Source organism: Lissotriton vulgaris, chromosome 4_1 (assembly GCF_964263255.1).
Source record: "Lissotriton vulgaris chromosome 4_1, aLisVul1.2, whole genome shotgun sequence".
In the NCBI taxonomy this organism is placed as follows: Eukaryota; Metazoa; Chordata; class Amphibia; order Caudata; family Salamandridae; genus Lissotriton; species Lissotriton vulgaris.
Window position 1 is genome coordinate 1,107,760,750 of NC_141691.1, and position 23,879 is coordinate 1,107,784,628.

At 44.1% G+C, this 23,879-nt stretch overlaps 1 protein-coding gene across 2 annotated transcripts in view; it reads left to right on the forward strand.

The window, feature by feature from the left end:
* LOC147722937 (uncharacterized) overlaps positions 1–23,879 on the forward strand; it is a 417,291-nt gene that overhangs the window by 132,253 nt on the left and 261,159 nt on the right. For both annotated transcript variants that reach the window (XM_086965333.1, XM_086965332.1), the window contains exon 7: positions 12,246–12,353. In XM_086965333.1, the coding sequence (XP_086821459.1) occupies positions 12,246–12,353 (108 nt within the window). The remainder of the gene's footprint in view (positions 1–12,245; positions 12,354–23,879) is intronic.

Consider the following 23,879-nt stretch of genomic DNA (forward strand, 5'->3'; position numbering starts at 1 on the left):
GGAAAGCTGGTAAACCACAGGAGGAGACAGCAGCGGGGAAGAAAACGAGACAAATGTCCAAAGTCCGGCTCCCCTATAGCTGTCAGAGCAGCTCTACCGGGAGTCTGTCATCTATGCGTTTCTGACTCTGCCAGAATAGATTGAGGATCAGAAGGTGATCAAAAAGTCTAGTCTTTGGGGTACCTATGTGAGAGATCAGTCTAAAGCAATGTAATGAGGACATTCCAAGATGTCTAAATCCTTAGTATGACTTGATTGCCCGGATATATAGTCCTTTGTTAGTGTCCAGCATTGATGAGTCCTATTACTCTGTTTAGTGATTGTAGGGACTATGGTCCTCTTTCAGTTGTCATAGGGTAGTGGGAACACACCAGCAAGCGGCCATTTTATAGTGAGACTCGAGTAGTCCTGTTTCGATGAGCATGACACAGTGGGGGAATTGTGGTCCTATTTCAGTTGTTCCGATATGGGGTAGAAGGTTGTTAATTGTCCCTCAAAAAGAATGGCTGGAGATGGCCCACTAGGCTTTGTTATGCAAACAAGCAGCCATTTTGTGTGTGAGTTGTCCGACAACAAAGTCACTGAAATTAGAAAGTGCAAAGTACAGTAGGAAAAGAACAAACTAAAACATAGACATGGGCTGACAATAAAGCCACGATGTTGTGCCCATCGTCGTCACAGCCAGCACAGATCAGTCGGGCCATTGGCTGCCTCCAAGCCCCCCCTCCCCCCTGGTGACTGGGGTCCAAAACGCCGTCAACCAACAACTGTGCAGCAAAAAGGAAAACTTCGGGAAATGGATCCAAAAATACAGACGCACTATCGGCGTAGTTGTGGAGGCGGGGCAGAGATGCGATTCGGCCCCTACGTCCACAGTCGGCTGGCCTCAAGCCTGTGTGGCAAGCCCGATGTGGGGGAGATAGGGGACCATTACGAACAACAGGAACTCCCGCCGCCACTCACCAGGGTCTCCGGTGCTTGCCGCCGGCAAGGGAAGGAGAGCATGCGGCCTCCACGAGCTGCGGCCGCCTCCACATCGGGTCCAGGACGTTTGCTGATGTGGAGGAGACTCAGACATCCGGTAGCTCCACGCATCTCCGGTGCCTCTTCCTCGCCAATCCGCCAATCCACAGTTACCAGCTGCACACAGTCTTTGTGCTGTCATCCGCACTTGCCACCAGTCTACATTAAATCCCACACTGGCATCAGTGCAGGTTTAATGTGCTGAGAAGTTTGTTACCAAACTTGTCCGTCTTCAGTGTAGCCATTATGGTGCTGTGGAGTTCGTAATGACAACCTCCCAGCAACATATACTCTTAATGGCATCACTGCACTTACAGTGGCCAGGAAGGCCCTGGGTACTGTAGGGGAACAGTGCTGATGCTCCTATGCCCTCATCTCTGGAATAGGGCACCCTGCTAGAGGGGTGACTGAAGTATGCTAAGGCAGTGGGTTCTGTGGGCATAGTACACAGGGATGTGCGCAATGTCGACTCTTGTTTTAGTTCTGTATATAGGCACTCAGCCTGCGAAGGCAGTGTGTGGGTGCCAGGGTACTGGGCCCCTGAGGGTGGCACAATAAGTGCTACAGCCCTCGGGGGTCTTCTCGGGTCACCATGCCCTGAGTACCTAGGGTACCATTTACTAGGGGCTGACAGGTGGCCAGAGATGCTAATTGGGTTTTTAGTTTCAGCACAGTTTTAGGGAAGGAACACAGGCCCTGGGTACCTGGTTGGCAGGAACCCAGGGCACACTCCGTCAAAGCACATCAGCCGTTCAGAAAAAGGTGGGGGCATACCAAGGCAAGAAAGATGGCACTTTCTCACACCTGCTGAAGAATAGCGATTTGCCATGCAGATCAGCAAACTCCAGCACCCTCTGCGGACTGACTGCCTTCAGGAAAGGCTCCTAATCTCCAGTGGACAGTGGGTGGACCTGTTCAAACGAAGCCATAAGCAAAGAAAAAGTACTCTGCCCTGAGGGACTGCAAACTCTCCTCAGGATCCATCTGTGCACCTGACTCCCAGGACTTGAGTCCAAGTGGCCCACCAGTCCTTTGAAGGTCCCCCCAACACTTCTGTGCTAGAGTCCACTGTGGGCTGTGTAGGAGAGTAGGGTCTGCAATCCTATGATCACCCAGATTTTTTGCTTTTGTTTCACTGGTTTACGACTTTCTCTGGCTGTGGGCCTGCCAATCAGACCCACAGCCTAGCTGTTCTCTCACTAAATTGACATGTGTACCTTAGGTGCATTATCCAATTGGTACTGGGCCACCTTATCAGACCCTGTAACTCAGGGCATAGGTGTACCCAGGGCCCACCAGGGGCTGAAGCATGTATTATGCCACCCCTGGATGGCCATCTAAATCTGACACAACTGGCTGCACGACAGCTGGGGCAAGGTGGTGTAATCACCCTTTGCTTTAGATATAGTATACCTATATCTAACCCTAAAAATGGACACACAGATTCCTATCAGTCACTCCTATGGCAGGCCTTGACAATCCTGAAGGCAGAGTGCTTGGAATCGTGTGAAATGGTGCTCTGGCATGAGCTGAGCCCGTTTGCAGCTTGCGGAACCAAGTCCTAATAGCTGTTCCATGATAACGCATACCATATACTCTTAAGTGCATTATAATCCTCCCGGTTAAATGCTATCTCTGGTATTGCTTTATCAAAACATGTCGAGTAAGGTGTCATACGAATTGGAATACTAACCCCTCGCCAATTCTGGCGACGGGGTTAGCATTCCACCCTTCTAGAGGGACACGACATGTATGTAACTGTGAACCCCGGTTAAAGTTAAACGAAGCCTCAGCTCCACAAAATGGATGCTGCCACCACACACGAGTCTGACCTCCTGCTGCTGAGAGTCCTTCCAGCGAGGAGAGCTTGGACAAAGGGTTTCCTGTCAGGGGCGGTGCTAGCACCATCCCAGACAGGGATTTGTGTATCCTGGGTAGGCAGGGCTTTACAGGAAGGTGACTGCTGAGTGGCACCCCGGTGCTCACTACGCATCTGCCAGCTAGAACCAGTTCCAGGGGCACACCAGCCCCTGGCCTGGGGAAAGTCCGGCATGGGAGAGGGGTGTAACCACCCCCCTCCTGGTCCCACCCCTAGGGCAGGACCTAGTCGCGTACCCACCCCTTTCTTTAGGATAAAGGCAGGAGCGGGGACACTTCCAAATTAGATCATCTTTGAATCAAGAAACGACTTTCTACGAAAGGACTTCAAGACTCTTCTCAAGATTTCTCCCTTGTGACTAAGGAGTAGTCCCCCTGCATCCGCAGGCACCATCTAAGAACACTGCAGTTTGCTGCACGTCCTTCCTCAGGAATCCGACCGACCAGCACGACGAGGCCTGGCTTCCCTGGCACCTCTGACCTCTACCTACCTCTACAGCTAAGCTGAGAACCGTAGGTGCGACGAGACCTCGAGGGACCGGCCATCATCAAAACTGCACAGCCCTTATCCAGCACGACCGCCGAGGGATCCTCTGGTGAGTGCTTTGGGGTCCGAGAAGGCCCGAACCTGAGCAGCTCCAGCACCGAAGTCCAGCCTCCCAGCATCTCCACGATCTGCGTGGGGCCCTTCTGCTTTTTGCTGCTCACTGCGTTGTTTGGCTACTAGCCCGCTGGCTTGTGGCCTTCTTAACGACGCCCGACGACATCACTGCTGCTGGTCTGGTTGCTCCAGACTGGCCCTTGCTCCCTTCCAAAAGAGGAGCACCCCGGACCCTCCTGGTCCACTCCAGACGCCGTTTTGAGTCCACCGCGTGGGCTTGAATTTGCCAAGACTTGTTGCCCCAATCCTGGGTCCAGCGACGTCGACAGCATCATCCATCGTGGGACAGCTCGCTCCTCCATCCTGGTCGCCGACAACGCCTCCTGGTCCGTGAGATCTGCAGAGCACAGCGTCGCCCACTCACCTAGTCGAGGTGACTACCATCCGGTGCCCTCCTGGTGCCACCTGACTACTGGCTAGTAGTCACAAACTTGGTCCCCTCTGCTTTCAGGTGTCATCCATCTTCGATCCAGGCTTGGATCACTCGAACTATCTTCACTGGTCGCCTGCCAGCAACTTCTTTCTTCAGGCTCCTGGTTCGTCTACGAGGATTCCCGACGTCTTTTGAGACATATGCAGCTGCAGCCCCTGGGCTAGGTAAACTCGGCATTTCGGTGCCCCAGCATAGCCTCACTATCCAAGGGTCAGGATCCACTGTCGTTTTCGATCTACCTTATCAGGTTCGCCCGAGAACACTAACTTTGTGAAATGTAGCTACCATAGCCTTTGTCCCGCATCCCGCGTGAGAGTGCACACTCTGCACCCGAGTCCCCTAGGCCTCCTACTAGTAATCTGAAGGTTCAGTAACATAGTCCTAGCGATTCCAAAGCCTATTAGTACAGTACTTACCTGCTAGTAATTTCGCATTCCACTTCCATAGTATATGTATTGTCGTGCCCCTCGGGCATTTGTGTAAATTGTGCAACTTATAGTATTTTCATAAGTTTTGTTGTGTGCTTAGTACCCTGTCTTCATAAAGAGTACAGGGCTGTTGTGATCTAAATAAATACGCTGTTTATTTTCATAACACTTGTGTGGTGTCCTTTCACTTGGTGTTCAAGGGGTATATGTGATGGTATAACAGCTGGCTTGACACGCCCTCTAGAGTTTAGCCCGAAGACTGCCCGTATCCACGCTACTAGGATAGCTGGTCTATAAGGTTGACTTACAACCAATCACCATAAGGGTTGTTTGGACTGATACAAAGTGCTCACTAGAATAGTGAACATTATATATCAGGCCAACTTCTCACAGGCTGATCCCTGCCAGACTGCTCCTCGACACCTGTTGCCTCAACTTGAAGACCCTCCCGCCCCCACTCCTGATTGCAACATGCTGGTAAAAGTTTGTCTGACGCTTAATGACACCCCGAACCAGAAGTCCCTGGGTCTTGGGGACCTCCACTATTGGTGTACCTACGTCCTCTAGCATCTCTACTACCTGGGAAGTTGTGGGCTTTCTTCATCTGGCCTCAGACTGCAGCCTTTCTTCAAGACCGATCTCCCCTTTTGGTTAGCATTGGGTGCTTGACACTGTGTTTGCACTCTGCACCCGGCTGTCCCTGTGCAGTTGAGGTTGAGAGTATGGTGTTGATTGTGGCCCCCCTTGTACTTGTCTTAACTCCTGGAGACCGACCCCTGACACTGCTTTACTCACCTGTGAGCAGCGCTACTTCGAGTAACCCCAGTCTCTGTTGGTTAACATTGGGTACCTAACCTTGAATTTGACCGCTACACCCAGCCGCCCCGGTGCAGGGTGGTGGTGCACTCTTGGAAGTGATTTGAACCCTGCCTGGTGTTGACCAAAGAGCCTGAAGATTAAATCTGCAAGTTGGATACTTAACTGCAAAAACTGCATTCTTGTTTTCCTTCCATAGTCGACATTAAAAACCTTGAAAATTACAGTGTCCACTTTTTAAAGTATAAAGTATTTTTCTGGAAAAACGTACTTCACTTTTTGCGAACATCTTGGTCTTAAAATAAATCTTGAAATAAGCATACTGTTGTTGTAAAGCTTTATTTCGACATTTTTGTCTTGAAGCCATAAGCATTTTTGAAATAAGCATATGTCTGAGGCATGTGTGCTGTAGATAGACATGCTGTGCATAAGTCCGCCATCTAGTGTTGGGCTCTGTTGATTATAAGCAGTATTTGTTCCAAGACATTTTCTTAGAGTAACAAGGCTGTGTCACTCCTCCTCTTGGTAATACTGTACATGGTTGACGCCATCTTCAGATTGTTTTTTTCCACCGACGAATTTGGATGTAATATCTTGTGTTCCGGTTCAAGACTCCTTTGGGCTCCTTCGATTCTTTGGTACATTTTCACTCGGTGGTAGAGTCTCGATCGTGTAGTTTTATTGCATCCGACCGGTCACTCTTACGATTAGTGGCTCTTCGTCTTTCTTTCTTGGCCCCTGGGCCACCCTTCCCCACTTTTACCGTCCTTCGGGGAATGACCTGCTAATGGAACGTGCTAGATTCCTTTTCTGTCCAAACTGTCATTCTGAGTATCCTCATACCTACCAACACTCCATCTGTAACCTACGCCTCTTGCCCGATCATTGAGAGGAAAGCTGTGAGGCCTGCAAGTCTTTTAGATCAAAAAAGATCTACGGGCTCAACGCCAAGAAATGCAGTGCAAGCAAGCGGACGATGTACCGTACATCTTCGGTTGACAAAAGTAGGAAGATGAAGAAGCTTCAGCAGCCCAAGATGAATCACTATAGATCCACGATTCCGATTGAGTTCCAGTTTAATCAGGAATCCGTCACCCTTCAGACTGCACAGAAGTATCCGGCTGTGAGTACATATAGCCTTGATCCAAAGCATCTGCTGTGACCGAAAAGACTGCTCACGGTCCTCCACTGCGAAAAGCCATGCGCTGCACTGTAACTGATTCAGAAGCCCAGTGGTTCTGAAATTTCATCCTACAGCAGGTGCCTCCACCTCCTCGACCTTAGCATCTGCTGCCCCTGGATCTTCGGTCTTGGCATTGAAACAAAAATATTCAATTTTGGATTTGATCACAGCTCCAAGTATATCAAAGCTTCCTCCCCAGAAATGCTTTGTTTTGGGGATAATATCCACTGGAGCCGATCCTCGATCAGTTTTAAGAACGGCTTGACCTGATGCATAAAAACACTCGTAGAGTAAAAAGTTTCCCTTGGCAGGATTATTAGCTAATCAAGCCCAAATGTTAATATTGGACACTTACATTGGACAAATATGACAAAACATATATATATATAAAAACTTATATCAAATATATTATTTTGTTAAAAACATAAAAAATCACACAATAAAACCAATTATACTTGATCAAAGTTTGTGCTAACTGAAATTTTCACAGTTCTAAATCACACTAGATTTGTCAACATAAGATACTAATTTCGAAACACAACAGACAGTGCCATATAATTCAGCAATTAAAAACACAACACTAGGGAGAGACAAACAAGAAGACAATATGATTTGTCATTAAGACTTAGTACATCGAGTATCTCAAATTAAAGCAACCAATCCTGAGCGCATTTGATTCTTGCAGTATACAGGATAGGCACAGGATAGGCACGATTACTCAATTGTGCAAAATGTATGGCGTCGACTCGTTTCGATTGCTTTTATTTCAATTTTGTGCCATCTTTTTCAAGACTGTTTTTTTGGTCTCTCTTGATCAGCGGCACTGGGTGGTTGCCTTGTGGTTTAAGAAATCCTTTATCTCATGTTATATGTGGAGTTCTTCTGGCTATTGAACATCCGCATCATGGGATCTAAGGCTGGTCTGAGTCTCTGATGTGATCTTTTATATTGCTTCCTCTTGTGCCACTTTAGTGGGGTCTTGCACGAACATGCAGCAACAATATCTGTTTAAAGTGTTGCCTCTTTTAAAGTATCGATGTCCTCTGCTTTTTACCATGCCAACCTTTCTAAAATAACGTTGCCTTCTGTGGTCGATTTTATCTTTATTCGCAAGTTGGAGCGTCTTTCCCTCACAAGTTGGAGCGTCTTTCTGCTGCAGAGAATGTGAATAGAAAAGGATACAGACACAATTCTTCTTGGTGTGTCAATTCTAAGGAAAATGTTACCTATAATCAAAAACACAAAATTCAATCCTCAATTTAATGATTGTTGGTACATATAGACACTGGTGATGTGACATAATGAAGAAAATATATTTATTGGAATGAACTTACCCGTAACTACTGGGTAAATCACCACCCCACTCCCTGGCAACCGCTCAGGAAAAGACGAATGTTTGAGACAACTACAAGATGTTAGTTTTTACAGATTATTGAAAGAGGATCCTACCAAGAGGTGTCCACTGCGGTGCGTAGGGATGACTACTCAATGGGTAAAAATTCAGTCTTGAGCATAAGAGCACCGTCCGTGGTGGCAAGTCATCAACAGAATTGACTAATCATTTTCTGGCAGTGAAACACAGTCCATGTGATTTGAAATGGACAGTTTTGGAGAAACCATTCATTTCGCCACACATTAGTGATGTTACCTCTTCTTTTTTTGTTCAGACGTGAACAATGGTGGGTTCACAAACTACAGAGTGACACCAGAGGCATGAATGATGACATTCCGTGGTTGTTACTATAAATTTCCTGTTACGCCGCGCCTCTTTGTTCTTCCTCTCTACATATAGGGGTACTAGACTTTGTGCTTCAGGTAACTGTGTTTAAGACACCACCTGTTTCAAGCTTAGGCGTGTTTCTTGTTAGTTACATTGTGCACATTCTCCACAGTTGGCTCCTAATGGAACGGTCTACAAACATATGTCTTGACATTGATATGAAAGCTATTGTCTGTAGACTATTAGGTTGTTGTATGATAGAGTAATCTGAGACCTTGCATGTGTGGGTATTTCAATCATGTATCATTCTCAATCTATATTTCCCTACTTTTCCAGCTGTTAATGAACCGTTTTGACCTCTTAACTGTACGCTGTCATTTGGCAGCTACATGATTTTGGTTTTCCCTGTATTTTTGAGAGTTGGGCCGTGTTCTAATCTGCATCAGTGAATAAAAGTACCATCCCTAATATTGCAGACATAATTGTTTGCCATTTAGATATATACTTTTTTGCCATAATATAGTTTTGATTTATACGCTATTGTATACAGCTTAAAGCACTCACTGCACATTGCTTGTGTTAACTTGCTAACACGCATGCGCGAACAAGTACACTATCAGAAGACGCGCGCAAGGTGTTGAGAGTAGCGTCACCTTATTGCACCTGCGTCAGTAAACACATCACATATCATTGGAAGAAATGTGCAAAGTTTTTGAAGGTGTTACCTCAGTGCGCATACGTTGTTTATTCCTCGTGTTTAGACAACCATTTTAGTGTCTATCGACCGGATTGGCGGCCACTACAGCAGTAGCCCTTTAAAACTGAGGCCTTTTTCCATCTCTAGTTACCTCCGGCTTCAGGCTCAACCCTTCGCCGAGGTACCGACTGATAGGCAAGCCCTCTGATGTTTTGCCATGGATATTATTTAGGTTTAGCATGTTTTCTTTGCGCTCTGGCTGTCTATTTTGATCTTCTGGCATAGTTCTTTCTCTCATATTTCCTCACACTTGGGTTACAGCCCACGTTCCTATCGTACGTCAAGTGTCAGTTAATCCACAAAAGTTACTGTAGCTATACTGTCGGTATGATACCTGGTCATTAACCTTTGACCGCAAGGATGTTTCTGTTGTCTTCATTATTTTCTTCATGAAATTCAAGCAGATTTTGCTGACTTAAATACTGTTTTTACCTCCTCATAGTTAAGGTCATTATATCCTGCCATGTCATTGGTTGTACCATTTTACCCTGCTTATAGTCCTCCTCTGAGAGTGTGGCTGTTTGGACAGGCTTGTTGGTGTTCTCTACACTTATTGGTACACACTCGTTCTTTCTTTTTGAATCTGACAAGACGTGTTATTTAAAATAATTTTTTATCACCGTCCTTTCCAGAACGGTGCCTTTTTCCTGAGTGGTTGCCAGGGAGAGGGGTTGGCGATTTACCCAGTAGTTACGGGTAACTTCATTCCAATAAATATATTTTCTTCATTATGTCACATCACCAGTGTCTATATGTACCGGCAATCATTAAATTGATGATTGCATTTTCTGTTTTTGATTATAGGTGACATTTTTCTTAGAATTGACACACCAAGAAGAATTGTCTCTGTATCCTTTTCTATTCACATTCTCTGCAGCAGCATCATGGGTCCTGATGAAAGCCCAGCCTACATTCAGGCTTCTTTGGCTGAAACATGTTGACCAAGTAGTTTTTCTTACACCACCTCGGTTTCGAATCCAGACCGCAGGTGCACTGCATTTTTAATCCTGGCGAAGCACGTCCTGATAAAGGTTTTGTGGATGCCCTCGAGCTAGTTTTAATTCACTTTCCTCATAGTTTTTCCACAGCATTTATTTTTGCGCTGCGCCCTCACTCACACTATTAGCTCTTCATTTGTGGATTTAGTACGTCCTAGACAACATTCAAAACATCCCATAGCTCCTCCCTCTCAGAGAGGGGGTTGTAGCCCCCAGAGGAACTAGGTTTTTCCTCTGGGAGGATAATCCCAAATGATGAAGCTTGTCACCTTTGGTGAGTGAGGGATTTCGTCCTTAAAAGGTAAATACCCAAAGATATTTCTGTTAAGCCTAGTCCCTGGTTTTGTTTGACATTTCACACACAACACTTCTAAATAGATAGTAGTGGCTTTGCCACACTTTGTACACCATTTCTTTTAGACCTCAGGATTTCGTATTGTTCTTTATTTAAACTTATCAACAGAATGTATGGACATTCTTAAGCAAGCATGCATACTGACAACTAGAGCTTGTTATGCTGCAAAATGGAAATGTTTTGTTTGCTACTGCCAACCTAAAAAAATCAATCCCCTAAAGGCCACAGTACAGGACATTATTTGCTTCATTTTCAGAAGTCCAATTTAGCATTTACTGCTATTAGGTTGCATCTTGCTGCCATAGCTGCATCTCCAAAATAGGTAGCATCTACCCCTCTTTAAAAATTGTCATTAAAGCATTCATGGAAGGACTCAAGCCAGTTTTTCCACCTCGTGTACCTTCAGCACCTTCTTGGAACTTAAACATTGTACTGACTAGGCTCATGGGTCCTCCTTTTTAGCCTTTGCGTTCATGTTCCATTCTATTTCTGTCATTGAAAGTTGCCTTTTTGGTTGCTAGTACCTCACTCAGACGTGTTACTGAGCTCCAGGCATTACCCTTAGAAGAAACTTTATTTTAAATACTTAAAGACAAACTAGTACTTTGTATTAATCCTAAATTCGTACCTAAAGTAATGTCTCAATTTCATCTCAATCAATTACTTGAGCTTCCTGTTTTTTACCTGAACCCTGATTCGGTAGCAGAAAGAGATCTTCATACTCTAAATGTAAAGAGAGGTCTCCTGTTTTACTAAGATAGACCTAAAACTTTTAGGAAAACAAAACAACTCTTCGTAAACGTTTTCTTCACCCCAAAAAGGCAATCCTATATCCAAGTCAGGCATAGGTAGATGGATAGGCAAATCCGTTCAGACCTATTACCTGTAACTCCCAGGGCACATGTCACTCGTAAAAAGGGAGCAACTATGGTATTTTTAGGAAAATCCCACATAGCTTACATTTGCTAAGCAGCTACATGGTCTGACCCACACACATGTACTAAATACTTTTGTGTGGCTGTTTTAGCACGCCAACAAGCCAGTGTAAGTCAGCCCAGTGTACCCATTTTCACACTACTGCAACTCCCACACACTAGCAACTACTTTAACGGAGGGACTACTTTTCAGTCTATTCAGAGCATATGTGTCTATAGCCACACATGCCATCCAACTGATTGTTACTTACCCTGTAAGCATCTGTTCGTGGCATGTAGTACTGCAGATTCACATGCGCCCATCCTTCTCTCTGGACGCCTGTTGCCGCTGCAGTTGAATTTTACACATTTCTCCATTGCATTAATATTTAGCATGGACATCCATTTTTTTTTTTTTTACATATTCCTTACACTCCTTTCCCACCCGCCTGGAGGAAAACAGTTTATCAAAGGAGTTCATGCGCAGTATCCCCAAGAGGAGTAGTCACTCTACCTCGTGACTGGAAAGAGTTCTTCAAGGAAAAATAAGTTGCACAACTCCAAACCCAAAATATAGATGGCAGGAGTATGCAGAGCATGTTAATCTACAGCACTACATGCCATGAGCAGATGCTTACAGGGTATGTAACAATCCTTATGATTCCTTATGTTAGTCCTGTGCATATGGATGGGAGCTATGGATATTGTTGGCACAAGACATTTTTTTAAATGTGTTGAAGGTGAACAGGGTTCTTTAAGATTGGGGCAATGATCCATATAATAGTAAAGTAGCTTTGGCCGTAGACTTGAATGGGTTTGGCCTCCCCTGATTTGGCGATCCTTGGTAGTATACTGTTTGGGTGGATAGATGAGTACATTAGCAGTTGGGTACTAGATAAATGACTCCACAACCCATCTTATTTTATAAGCTAATTTGGGCAACACAGCAGTGAGACAGTTTCCAACAAAATGCCAGATCTAATCTAATATAGTTTCTCTATAATATAAGATTCACAATCCACCATCAAATTATTACATCGCTGTAATGTACATATATTGCGTTGTGTTTTCTTTAACAGAACAGGCACTTTCCACTCCTCATAAAAGGTGTACAGGCTCCGACCGTGGCAGTTATAAAGAAGTTGGCCAAGGAGGTTGAAGAAGAAGAAGGGATACAAACATATGCAGTGAGTTTGATCGCCTTATTGAACTAGATTGTTTAAGCTTTGCAACTTGGATTTTGGATTGTTTCATTTATAATTTGTATGTTATTGTAGATGAAAGCCATTGTATCCTCTCACTTTGTTGGTCACATAGCCTTCAGTAAGACCTAATGTTGAGTGAACTGTGCTCAATCTATAGCTTCGCCATGCTGTCATTACTGTTATGTTTGAGTTCCAGTGTAAGCTGTTCTATGCTGGGTAGTTGCACATCTGGAGGATGGGGAGCATTTTTTGTTTGTTGCAGTTGTATCATTCATATTAATTTGCCTCTGTTGCACTGTATTGTAGTAAGAGAGGGTTTCTTTTTCAGGCAAACAAGGGCGTTGATATTTGTATTTAGAATAAATTATGGGTCATTATGACTATTGCTGAAAACTGAGTGTTTGCAGCCAGTTAATGGCTACATTATTTTAAAGGATCCAATTAAGTTGTCAGAGTTGAGCCATTCTCACGGTTGTCTGAACACCAGAAAAAGAATAATGCCATTTAGTCTCTGGGCATTTCTGAAATTCTGTTATAAACTAAATAAAAGATATTAACTCCATCTGATGACAACTGTATGGCAAAGGTATAAGCAACCCTAGAAATATGGTATTCATGAATATTTTAATCTGGTCATGACTACTTTTGGTGTAGAACAATTGAGTTTTATCCCTCTCACAAGGCGCATTTAATAGTGAATAACAGGACTAGTAAAAAAGTATCATCCTTGATGGATAGAGAGGCCCTAGCCAAACGATCCCACGCTTGGATGGTAATTGCATCATAAGGCCAACTAAAACCCCAGAATTATCTTTAAAATCCTTAAATTTAGAAAGTGGGAGAATCGGATACAGGCTGGGGAATATAACCGAATCATTTCTTCTACTTTCTAAACTTTGAATCCGTTTAAAGCATTTTAAGACTGTTACTATGTGCTTTTAAGTATGGAATATGAAATAAAGCACATTATAGGTTCATTATTAACTGAACATATGGTAATTAATTAGTTACTCACTTTCTTAAAATGGATAGCCAGGCTGATATACAAAAATCATAGATTTGTGGTTTTATAATGGTGTTTTGTACATTCATGCATGTTCTCAATATCTGTGTTACATCCATGACTATCATTTGATATTAGGATAATAGAGGAACCCTTTCAGGCACGTTGCACTTAGTTGATTGCTTTGCTCAAATTAAATTGTGGATTAATCCACAACGGTGTAAAAAGGAAATTTGAGTTGTATGGGCTTATTAAGTGCAATAAGACTTTATGGAATGTTTCAACTGTAGAATGGCGCTGTTAAAAATTGATTTTTACATTGCAGTTTTAATTATATTACAAAGATTTTAACTGTATTTCAAATCGGTCCTTTTAAAAATATTTAGTTATGTCATACGGTTATGTAAGTGTCACACTAAGTTTTTTTATTATTCATTTTATTGCTGCATTAAGGAAACGGAAACAAACCTACAAAAGGAGGGCAAACTTTCATTTAATGAAAGAAGGGGAACATCGCACCCTTAAGATGGCACAACTATCCATAATTACATAATAAGTCATGTCTATAAACTACTTAACAGCTCATGAGAGGATTAAATAAAAAGATGACAGGAAACATATAATATCATACATATAGAGGGATCAGAGGGGTGGTAAGGGGAGAGTATAAACACTCGCTGTAAGATTAAGTCAAAGAAACAGCTTTGTGTTAAAGAGTATTAAAGTCCACACAAGAAATGCGGTAACTGTTAGAGTGAGAGCGCTCAGCAGGTAAAGGATTGTCACAAATCAATTTATCAGAAATGGTGCTCTAAATGAAAGCAAGTCGGTTACCACGACAAGAATAAAGAGCTATAAAATAGCTCAAACAAAGTCAATTATTTCCATCGAGCACTCAAGAGTCCAAAAAGAAAACTTTTTCAAGTAATGCAATAGTAGTTTTTAATCTTGAAATATTTCAATTCTTTTCTTCATTGAAATGCAATCTTCAATATAATCTTCAAACTGTGCAGCCAACACGTGTTTCGTCTAGTCTGATTCGACTAATGACTTCCTCAGGGCTGCAACCCAAAACAAAGTATAATCGCTATTATAATACTATATCAATATTCGATATAACAAAGTAATCTATTAAATAAATCTCGGTCAAAAGGGAAACATCCCAAAGCCAAACAAGTGCTTAAGTAAAAGGTATGTAATATGATATAATGCTCACCACCAAGTAAAAGCTTGGAATCACCAAAGTGTTCATAAGGTTACCAAAGTATTGATCATTGTTTGGAAAATATAGTATCTCCTCATCTGTTTAAATATCAAAAAAGATATAGTCTATTTAGGGGTTAGTATCAAACAGAGAAAGCGACCATGTTATAGAACGTCATACCAGTATGCCTCCTCGCTGTGCCAATCCTATCCAATGTGGTCCACATGTTAAGGGCAATATTCAAAGGTGATGATATCCGTCACCTGAAATAATATCAAGTTCCTTAAGTTAGAATTAAAGATTCTATAATGCTATGCTGTTTTAAGTGTTTTTAGTGTTATCTCGATAAAGCCCGGTATGGGTTCTCACGTCAAAAAAGATATTTCCTCGCTTCGGATCGCGTCTCGTCGTATCGGCGTCCTAGTATGGCGCCATCTTGCTATTCCTATTTAAACTTATTTGATGGCGGGATGCGCCATATTGGTAATACTTGATAGTTAAAACTAATGTATAAGCTCAAGTCCGTATCACTATTGTTATAAAAACCTATTAAATTATAAGTACTGGTATAGTTTACAGGTTCTGAATTATATTTTATATTTAGTATAAATTTATCGATCTATTGTGCGGTCTAGATCGTCTATCAAAATTAAATATCAGCCATCAACTAAAAGAGACTTATTGAGAAATCAAAACTAATAGAGTGAACGAAATTCCGATTTTGTGTCCGCCATTTTGGGACGGTCAAACTTAAAGTTCGTTCCTAACGAAATTGCCATCATAAATTACCTTTGGAAAGTAATTTTATAATACTAGCTACTTTTAATCAGTCCATTAAGTATACTGAACTTGATAAACGGTACTAGGTCAAATTGAAATATCAAATATTAATAGTGTATTACTGGTATAGGGCATCCCGTAACGTCTATATAAATCTGAATATGAAATGAGTATTTAGTATATCTTATTGCGATATGATGATTGGCGCTACGTTAAGGTACACAAGTAATCCGCTCCTCTAAATCGTCAAAAAATCTGGTTAAGGAGTACATGCAGGAGTATAGGGGGTTCAGGTTTGGAAAAGGAGAGTAGAGTAATGAAATCTTCATGTTAACTGTTTACAACATCATACATATAGATGAGTTGAATTAAATAACACAGTATTATACAGTTAATAAAATATTTCAGCATCAAAGAGAAACTCGGTTTGAACATAAAGTTAGCCATTTGTCCAATTAAAACATCACGCAGATAACAGTTCATTATAACAGACATAACAGATAATTGCGTTTGGTTATCCCGAGTTACAGCAAATCAGGTCATCTCATATAATATATACATTTACTCATTCCCTAGGAAGAATTCATACTCCTTATCAACATTAAGTCCCTTCTCTACAGCCTTAAGTTTTATTAGCCATGTCACTTCCTTTCTCCGAAGTGTTAAAATCCTATTCCCACCTCTGGGTTCAGGATCTACATGATCAATACCATGATAGCTAAATATGTGTTTCACTCTCTCATGTGAATTCCTAATCAGATGTGCTGCAGTGGGATAGCGAGTATCACCTTGCTTAATTGCTCTGAAATGTTCAGCCATCCTGTCTTTGAGTCTTCTCTTGGTACTCCCAACATATATCATTCCACAGCTACATGCAATGATATAAACCACAAAGGTTGTGCCACAATTTATAAACTTGTCTATAACAAATTCTCCTGTATCATTGTAGTTGAAAGTAACCACCTTTTTCTTAGCCCATCTGCATGAAGAGCATTTACCACATTTGTGGAAACCCCTTAATCCAGAGAGCCAGTCTCTGTTCACATGTTTCTTAGGGTAGCTAGGACTTAATATGTTAGCTAGTGTCAGACCCTTCCTGAATGTCACAGAGGGGTATTTATTAATGAATGGTACAAGATCTTGGTCAAGCATCAAAAGATGCCAATGTCTTTTAAGAATTGAGTACAGTTTAGGGCTTTCGGTGCTGTAATGAGTAATCATTCTCACCCTAACTTCAGTATCCTTCTTGGTATTTGCAGGCTTGACTTTTAGTGTATCTTTACGTTTAAGTTTAAGGGCTCTGGTTACCGCCATATCGATCACTTTTTTGTCATAGCCTCGCCTAGCAAAGCGACCTGAAATGTCTTTAATATTAGTTTCAAAGTCTCGATCTGAGGAACAGTTTCGCCTGGCTCTCACCATCTCAAAGTTTTCTTTTTGGACTCTTGAGTATTAAAGTTCAATTTGACCTATTCATGTAGGAGGATGTACATGCATGAGAATCTCATGGGGCGTCGTGCAGCATAGACTGATGGTGGGTTGGGAAGGGTAGGGAAACGGGAGGGGTCTGGTCGTAGTCAGTAGTTTGGAGGTGTGGGGGGGAGAGGATGCAGTGGAATCTAGTTGCAAGGTGCAAAGATTGGTACAGTATATGTGCCAAATGTATTTTGGAGCGGGAGCTGGGAGCTGCAATGTTAAGTAAATATCGGTTTGCATGCCACAGTATGCCATGCTACGGAGCCATGCCTCTTTTGTTGGATGAAGTCGAGCCCCCAGTGTACTGCAATTTCCCTTTTGGCAAGTAACAATGCTATAGGTGTGAACCTACGATAGCAGACCGGGATGTCAGACGGTGCCCAGCAGGGCTAATTTGAGAGATGGTGTGAGTGGATATCATGATTGATAGTACCTGAAACACTGATGTCGAATAATATGGGGGAGGCCCAGGTCATATGGGAAAAGTCCGCTCTTGGGTGGTGGCATTTGGGGCATTGCAATGTTTTAGAGGTCATATTTGGGCAGTTCCATGGGGGTGATATAAAATCTATGTACAAACGTAAAGTGTAGGAGTTTGTATTGGTGGTTAGGCTAGACCCGCTTTATTTGCGTGTGGCTGCAGGCCCTTTCTTTGACTGTGAGCTTTTGTCCCAGTTCTTCCTCCCTGTGGTGCAGTGCCCCCTGATTTTTTACCTACATCAGTCTTGCAAGAGCGGTACAGTTTAGTGACCAGAAGTGAGCCGGTTTTGTCTGTTATAGGAAATCCATACTATTGTGAAATATTGTGAAATTTTGTTTAAGGCGATATTTGCACTTAATTACCAACAACAAAGATAGCAATGGGTCAAAAATAGAGAAACTAACTGTGTCTGTAGGGTACAGCCGCAAAATCAAACCTTGAGTATATCGTGGTGAGAAATATTTCCATCAGATTACCGGCCTGTACCACCCTGCATCATTTGGGATCCTTCACCATGAAGGTATGTGGTTTTACCCACTGTAGATTTGGCATTCCAATCATTTAGGGCAAGGTTACTGAGTTCTATTTGAGTAACTCAGGTAATGCACATTTTCACTACCCAATTTTAAGAGTCTTTCACATTAGGCACCTATTACTTTATCACATTTAGCACTGCTAGTCAGATTACCACTTGATGCCGTAATACACCATACTCACTCAGGGACACAATCAATAGATTAGGCTACAACCTGCCAAATCTACCGTGGGTAAAACCACATACCTTCATGGTGAAGGATCCCAAGTGATGCAGGGTGGTATTTTTGACCCATTGCTATCTCGCCTACCCCCCGCCCCCTGTCTTGTACTTATGATATTTGCACTTATGCACATGTCACTTTATACCAGAGAGGGAATAACCCCATTGACTGTAAATTACCGTTCACTGTGTCGTAAATAACATAATTAATTGCGACAGAGTTGTGAAGAGGTATATACCATTGTGAAAACTGTTTTTATGGCCAAATATGCACAGGTCACTTTATTTTGCATACGTCACTTTAAGGAGAATTAGTTCAGTTCACAGTCCCATTAACGGAAAGGGAAACTATATACCCATCGTGAATTTGCACATCTGGACTCCTGCACATGATACTTTTTAGCACTATGCACTTTAATATGAAGTATTGGTATATGTTATATTTAATTCATAATTGACTGTTGTAATAACGGTTTATTTCATTGATGTATTTTTATACAATAGTGTACCTCCATTCTAGCACCAAGTTAATACGAAGGTCGGTTCGTGAATTAATTTCTTATAAATTGTTTAGAGGTTGGAGCCTAACACATTTTGTGTTTATGATGATATCTAGGAATGTATAATAAAATTTTGTTGTATTTTATTGTTCAGCTTACATGGTTGAGTAAATACAAACCGAATTAAAGCTTTTGAACTGAACAATTTCTCTCAGTTTAGAGGAACCTGTATAGTTTGTAAGTTAAAAGATCCACACCCCATAGGTCTCGGGAGGGGGTTGGAGGCGACAATGGCACACCACCCGCAACGCCTGACACCCGCTCGGCACCTAGCGTCTCCTACGACCGGACCTCTAAACTGAGGGAAAACCCACAACTTGATGGTTTGTTTTTTGCACCCTTTAAATTTTCTCACCTGATTTTAACTTTCACGTCCTCTGGTAAGGGCGGGCCTTAGCGTGCCCATACCGCCGAGGTACACTACGAACGGTCCTGATGAAAGCCCTGTAAATTACACATAGATGGGCAGAAACATGTCGACCCCACTGTAAGTGGAAATACCCTAAACATTATTTGGTAGATTTCCCAACACATATATATTTTTTTATCTATGTCAGGCTGACCACTGAATAAAACTTTTATGTGGTACAGCCCTTGACATTTTTAAATCACATTCTTTTGACACCATTGCCACGAATACCCAGCTCCGCAGTAACCTGGCGCTTTAGCACACCAGGGAGGCATTTGGCTTCTCCTGGTGGGCCCTATGATGAAGCATGTCACCACCCAGGGTGGTGAGTGAGGGCTTCCTAAGAAATCCATAATGATTTCCAATGTGATTCATTTAGGTTGATTTTTCCTTCTGTTTAATGTGTTTATACATTTGTTTTTCACAATACTCTTTTGTTGTTTGAAAAGATTGACTAGGGGGGACCAAGAGTGTCCTTGACAATTCCCTCTCTCTCAAATTGTTGTTACTATAGTACTAATTGACACCACCTTGTCTCAGGTTTTACCCATCAAGCCTAACTTTACGTATAGAAAAGCGCGCTCTATGCGCGGTGATCTCGTTACAACCAGTCCTGAATTTGACCAGAAAACAGGATGGTCATCTTCTAGCAAAGGCTTTCACAAATGCAGCACGTCGTGCGTGTAAATTCTGCATGAATGTCAAACCCTATATGACTTTCTCAGATGCCCTGTTCATTTGAAGGGGCATTTTACGTGCCGCACAGACCATGTAGTTTACATTTTGCAGTGTGTGTGCGGGTTACGCTACGTAGGTAGCACAAAGCTCCCAGCGAATCTTACAACATCTTCGGGCAACTGTGAATTCTGATCCCACGTATCCAGTTGGCCGTCACATCCATCTTAAAGAGACACGTTAGTGATAATTTCCTTACCTTAGAATATACCCAGGTGCCAGACTGGATCCGGAAATTTTTGCGTAGCAATACCCCTGCGCGTCGGTAGACGTCGTCTGCGGCTCCGCGTCCGCGTCCGTCGTCGGCGTCGTTAGCGCCGGAATGACGTCGTCGGAGTACTTAGACGCCGCCCATGCGCGCTGACGTCAGTTCTTCTTTTTTCCGCGCCAGCTAGCGCAGATTCGGAGAAGCTCTACCCCTAGTCATTTTTTGACTAAACTTTTGATCTTTTTGATCACTCTTTTTTTCGAGTCTTTGACTCTATCGGTGCCGGTAGGGATGCCGGGGTTCAAGCCCTGCTCGAAGTGCGACCGGCTGATGTCGGTGACAGACCCCCATCGCCGGTGCCTGAAGTGCTTAGGCCTCGATCACGACGACCGCACCTGCTCCGACTGCCGGGCCCAGACGTCGAAGGCTAGGCGGGAGCGGTCCCGCAAGCGGCTCGAGCTCAGGCAGTCAGCCCCGCACCGCTCCAGGTCCCGGTCCCACAGGAGGTCGAGGGACAGGTCGCGGTGGCGGAGTCATTGCAGCTCCGGGAGTGGACACCGGTCGTCGGGATCCAAGTCCTCAGGTAAGAGGCATGAGAGGTCGGAGGGACGTCATTGTTCCTCCGACGCTTGCACGATACGGCCGGGGCTCGGGCGAAACCGCCCATGCAGCTCCGTGGGAGTCGCAAGCGTCGCCGCCTGCCCCACACCTTCGGGTCCCTGGGCACGGCGTGACGCCGGAGGAGATCGAGCGGTACCTCATGGCCATGAGGTCCCTCCCTCCTCAGTCTGGTTCCGTGGCGCCTCCTGGCCCAACGGTTCCGACTGGAGGTCCTAGCGGGTCGGGTGCTTCGGCGCCGCCGGCGACTTATGTCCCGCCGCTGCAGGACCTCACTGGATCCGGATCCAGGTCGTCGCCGGTCGACCTTACGACCTCACGACCTCACCGGCCCCGGCCCCACGGGTGTTGCCCACAGCGCCCACTGTGGACGCGGTCCCCTATGTTTCCTGCGTTCCGACTCTGGCGCCGGAACGGCGCAGCTGGGCGCCGATTCGTCGGCCTTTTCGGATTTTTATCTCCATGAGGAGGCCCTGTCTACTAATCCTGTTTTACAGGACACAGGTGACAAGGAAGATTGGGAGGGGTCCGAGGACCCTCTGGCACAGGAGTGCCAGTCTCAACAGGACTGGACATACGAGCTTGGGGAGGCCAGTGGTATTGACACATCGCCAGACACTGGATTTGTCTCCCCTCCGACTGTGGCTTCGGAGGAGGGGTCTAGATATAGAGTAGTGTTGATGAAGGCAGCCAAGGCCTTAAACCTTGAGCTCCCCGTCGTGGCCGTGAGGACTAACCTCCTCACAGAGGTCCTCAAACCGCAGTCCAGCTCCAGCTAGCCTCTGCTGCCGTTCAATGAGGCCTTGTGTGACGTTCTTGTGGGCACTTGGTCCAAGCCCGTCACAGGTCCGCCTGGGGATAGGAACGTGGCCAGACGCTAACGCCCGGCCCCGGGGGATCCATGCTTTTTGTCCACAACCCCACCCACGAGAGCCTGGTCATCCAGGCCTCAAATTCCTGGACCGCATTCCCGTCGGCCCCGCCCGACAGGGAATCCAAGAGATACGAACAGTTCGGGAAGAAGGTGTTCTCGTCTGTGAGCTTAGGGCTGCGGTCTGTTAATAATAATAATAAAGAAATTTATAATAAAGAAATTTATAAAGCGCCTGGTGACGCCATCTCGGCGTGTCCCCGCGCTATGGAGAGAAGATAAGTTCAGTGTTATGGTAGGCTCCTCCACCCATCAGTGTACTAAAGATTGTACAGGTAGTTTTTTAGGTGTTTTCTGAAATTGGTCTCTGATTCTTCCAGCCTAAGGCCAGCCAGGAGCCGATTCCAGTTGTTAGCTGCTAACACTCTGAAAGAGCGGCCTCCCAGTTTTGCTTTTTTTACACAGGGGATCCTCAGTAGGCCTGTTCCTACTGAGCGTAGTGCTCTGTTTGGCTCATAAATATGAATAAGGTCCTGGAGATAGGATGGAGCTCTATGCCATATGATCCTGTGGCATATTAAGAGCGCTTTATACATGACTCTCTTCCTGACCGGCAGCCAGTGTAGAGCCACAAGAGCGGGTTTAGAAGCTGCTCTTTTTGGGAGTTTTAAGACCAGACGTGCTGCTGTATTTTGGAGAACTTGCAGGCGCCCAATGTTTTTTTCTGTGGTGCCTAGGAGTAGGACATTACCGTAATCCATACAGGAGGTTACCAATGCTTGGGTCATGGTGCGTCTGGCCTCCTGCGGAAGTAGATCTAGGGTGTGGTTGAGAGTTTTTAGCACCCCAAAGCACTTTCCCACTAGTTGGTGAATGTGGCCCTCATAAGATAGTTTGGGATCAACCCACACTCCCAGGTTTTTTGCCTCTTTACAGGGAATGGGTGTTGGGCCCAGACAGGACGGCCACCAGTCAGCCGTCCAGCTAGAATCGTTCCCTCCAATCACCATTACCTCCGTCTTGGAGCCGTTAAGCTTCAAGCAGTGAGAGTTCATCCATCCTGCTAGGGCCTGCATACAGGCCTTAAAGTTAGCTGCTGCTATTGTCGGTGCTTGGGACAAGGAGATCAGCAGTTGGGTGTCGGCGTATGAGACTAGCTCTACACCGTACTCTTGCACCACATCTGCTAGGGGGGCCATATATAAGTTGAACAAAGTAGAGCTCAGGGCCAAGCCCTGAGGCACCCCTTGTTCTAAGGCTATCACAGATTATGTAAAAGAGCCCCGCTGGACCTGAAAGCTGCGGTCTGTAAGAAACGCTTTCAACCATCATAGCACGAACTCAGTGACACCTGCTTTGTTTAGACACTGCAGCAAGATGGAATGCGCTACAGTGTCAAACGCCGCACTGAGGTCCAACATAATCAGTGCCATGGTGTGTCTGGCATCTGCACCTTGTTGCAAGGTCTCTGTCGCTCTCAGAAGGGCCGCTTCCGTAGAGAAGCCTGGCCTGAAACCAGATTGAGAGGAGTGCAGGAGGTTGTTCTTCTCCAGATGTGTCATTAGCTGAGTATTGGTCACTTTCTCCGCCACCTTGGCTAAGTACGGTAGCAGGGAGATCGGTCTTAGGTTTTCCAGTATTTCATGGCTTACATTAGGTTTCTTTTTAATGGGAAGCACAATCGCTTTTTTCCAATCTTCCGGGAGTATTGCGGATGCAAATGAGACCTGAAGCACATGCCTAATATACGGTTCCTGAAGAAAAGGAGTCTGGTCCTGGGACGGAGGGGTAGCTGGACCAATTTATAGTGAACAGGAAAGAATTGCTAACCCCCACTCTAATTTCTTGTCTCCAGATTTAAGAACACACAAACAAAGAAATTATCTTCTGTTTGTAGAGGTTATTTTATTTAAACCCTTTTAGAATTGATCAAATCTTTTATGTATTTTCAGGAGTGAGAAAAACACTTATATACAACGTTTATACATACATACAAAACTACTACACAGCATACATATATACAAATATGAACAATTTATGTACAATCTTATTTTCGAATGTAGCGGTTTTTTAGCCACAAATAATTAATCTTTGCGAAATGTCTCTCCGCTACAATAACCACAGAGTGAAATAGCAACAAAAACGGCAACAAAATTACTTTAAGAAAGATTAAAACCAACTTTGAAAACAAAATCAAAGTGATTAACAATAAATTCTGTTTAACTTTCTTTTAGTGCCTGCTGACGCGTTTCGAATCTGGAGTTAAGTTTCAGATTCTCATCAGGGCTCTTTCATTGTGGGTAATCTGAACAGAAAATGCAAAAGAAGAACATTCAGTAACTAAATCTATCTAGAAATTAATCCCCCTTTAGGAGCTAGATGTCACAAAGCAAGTTACCTTTAGCA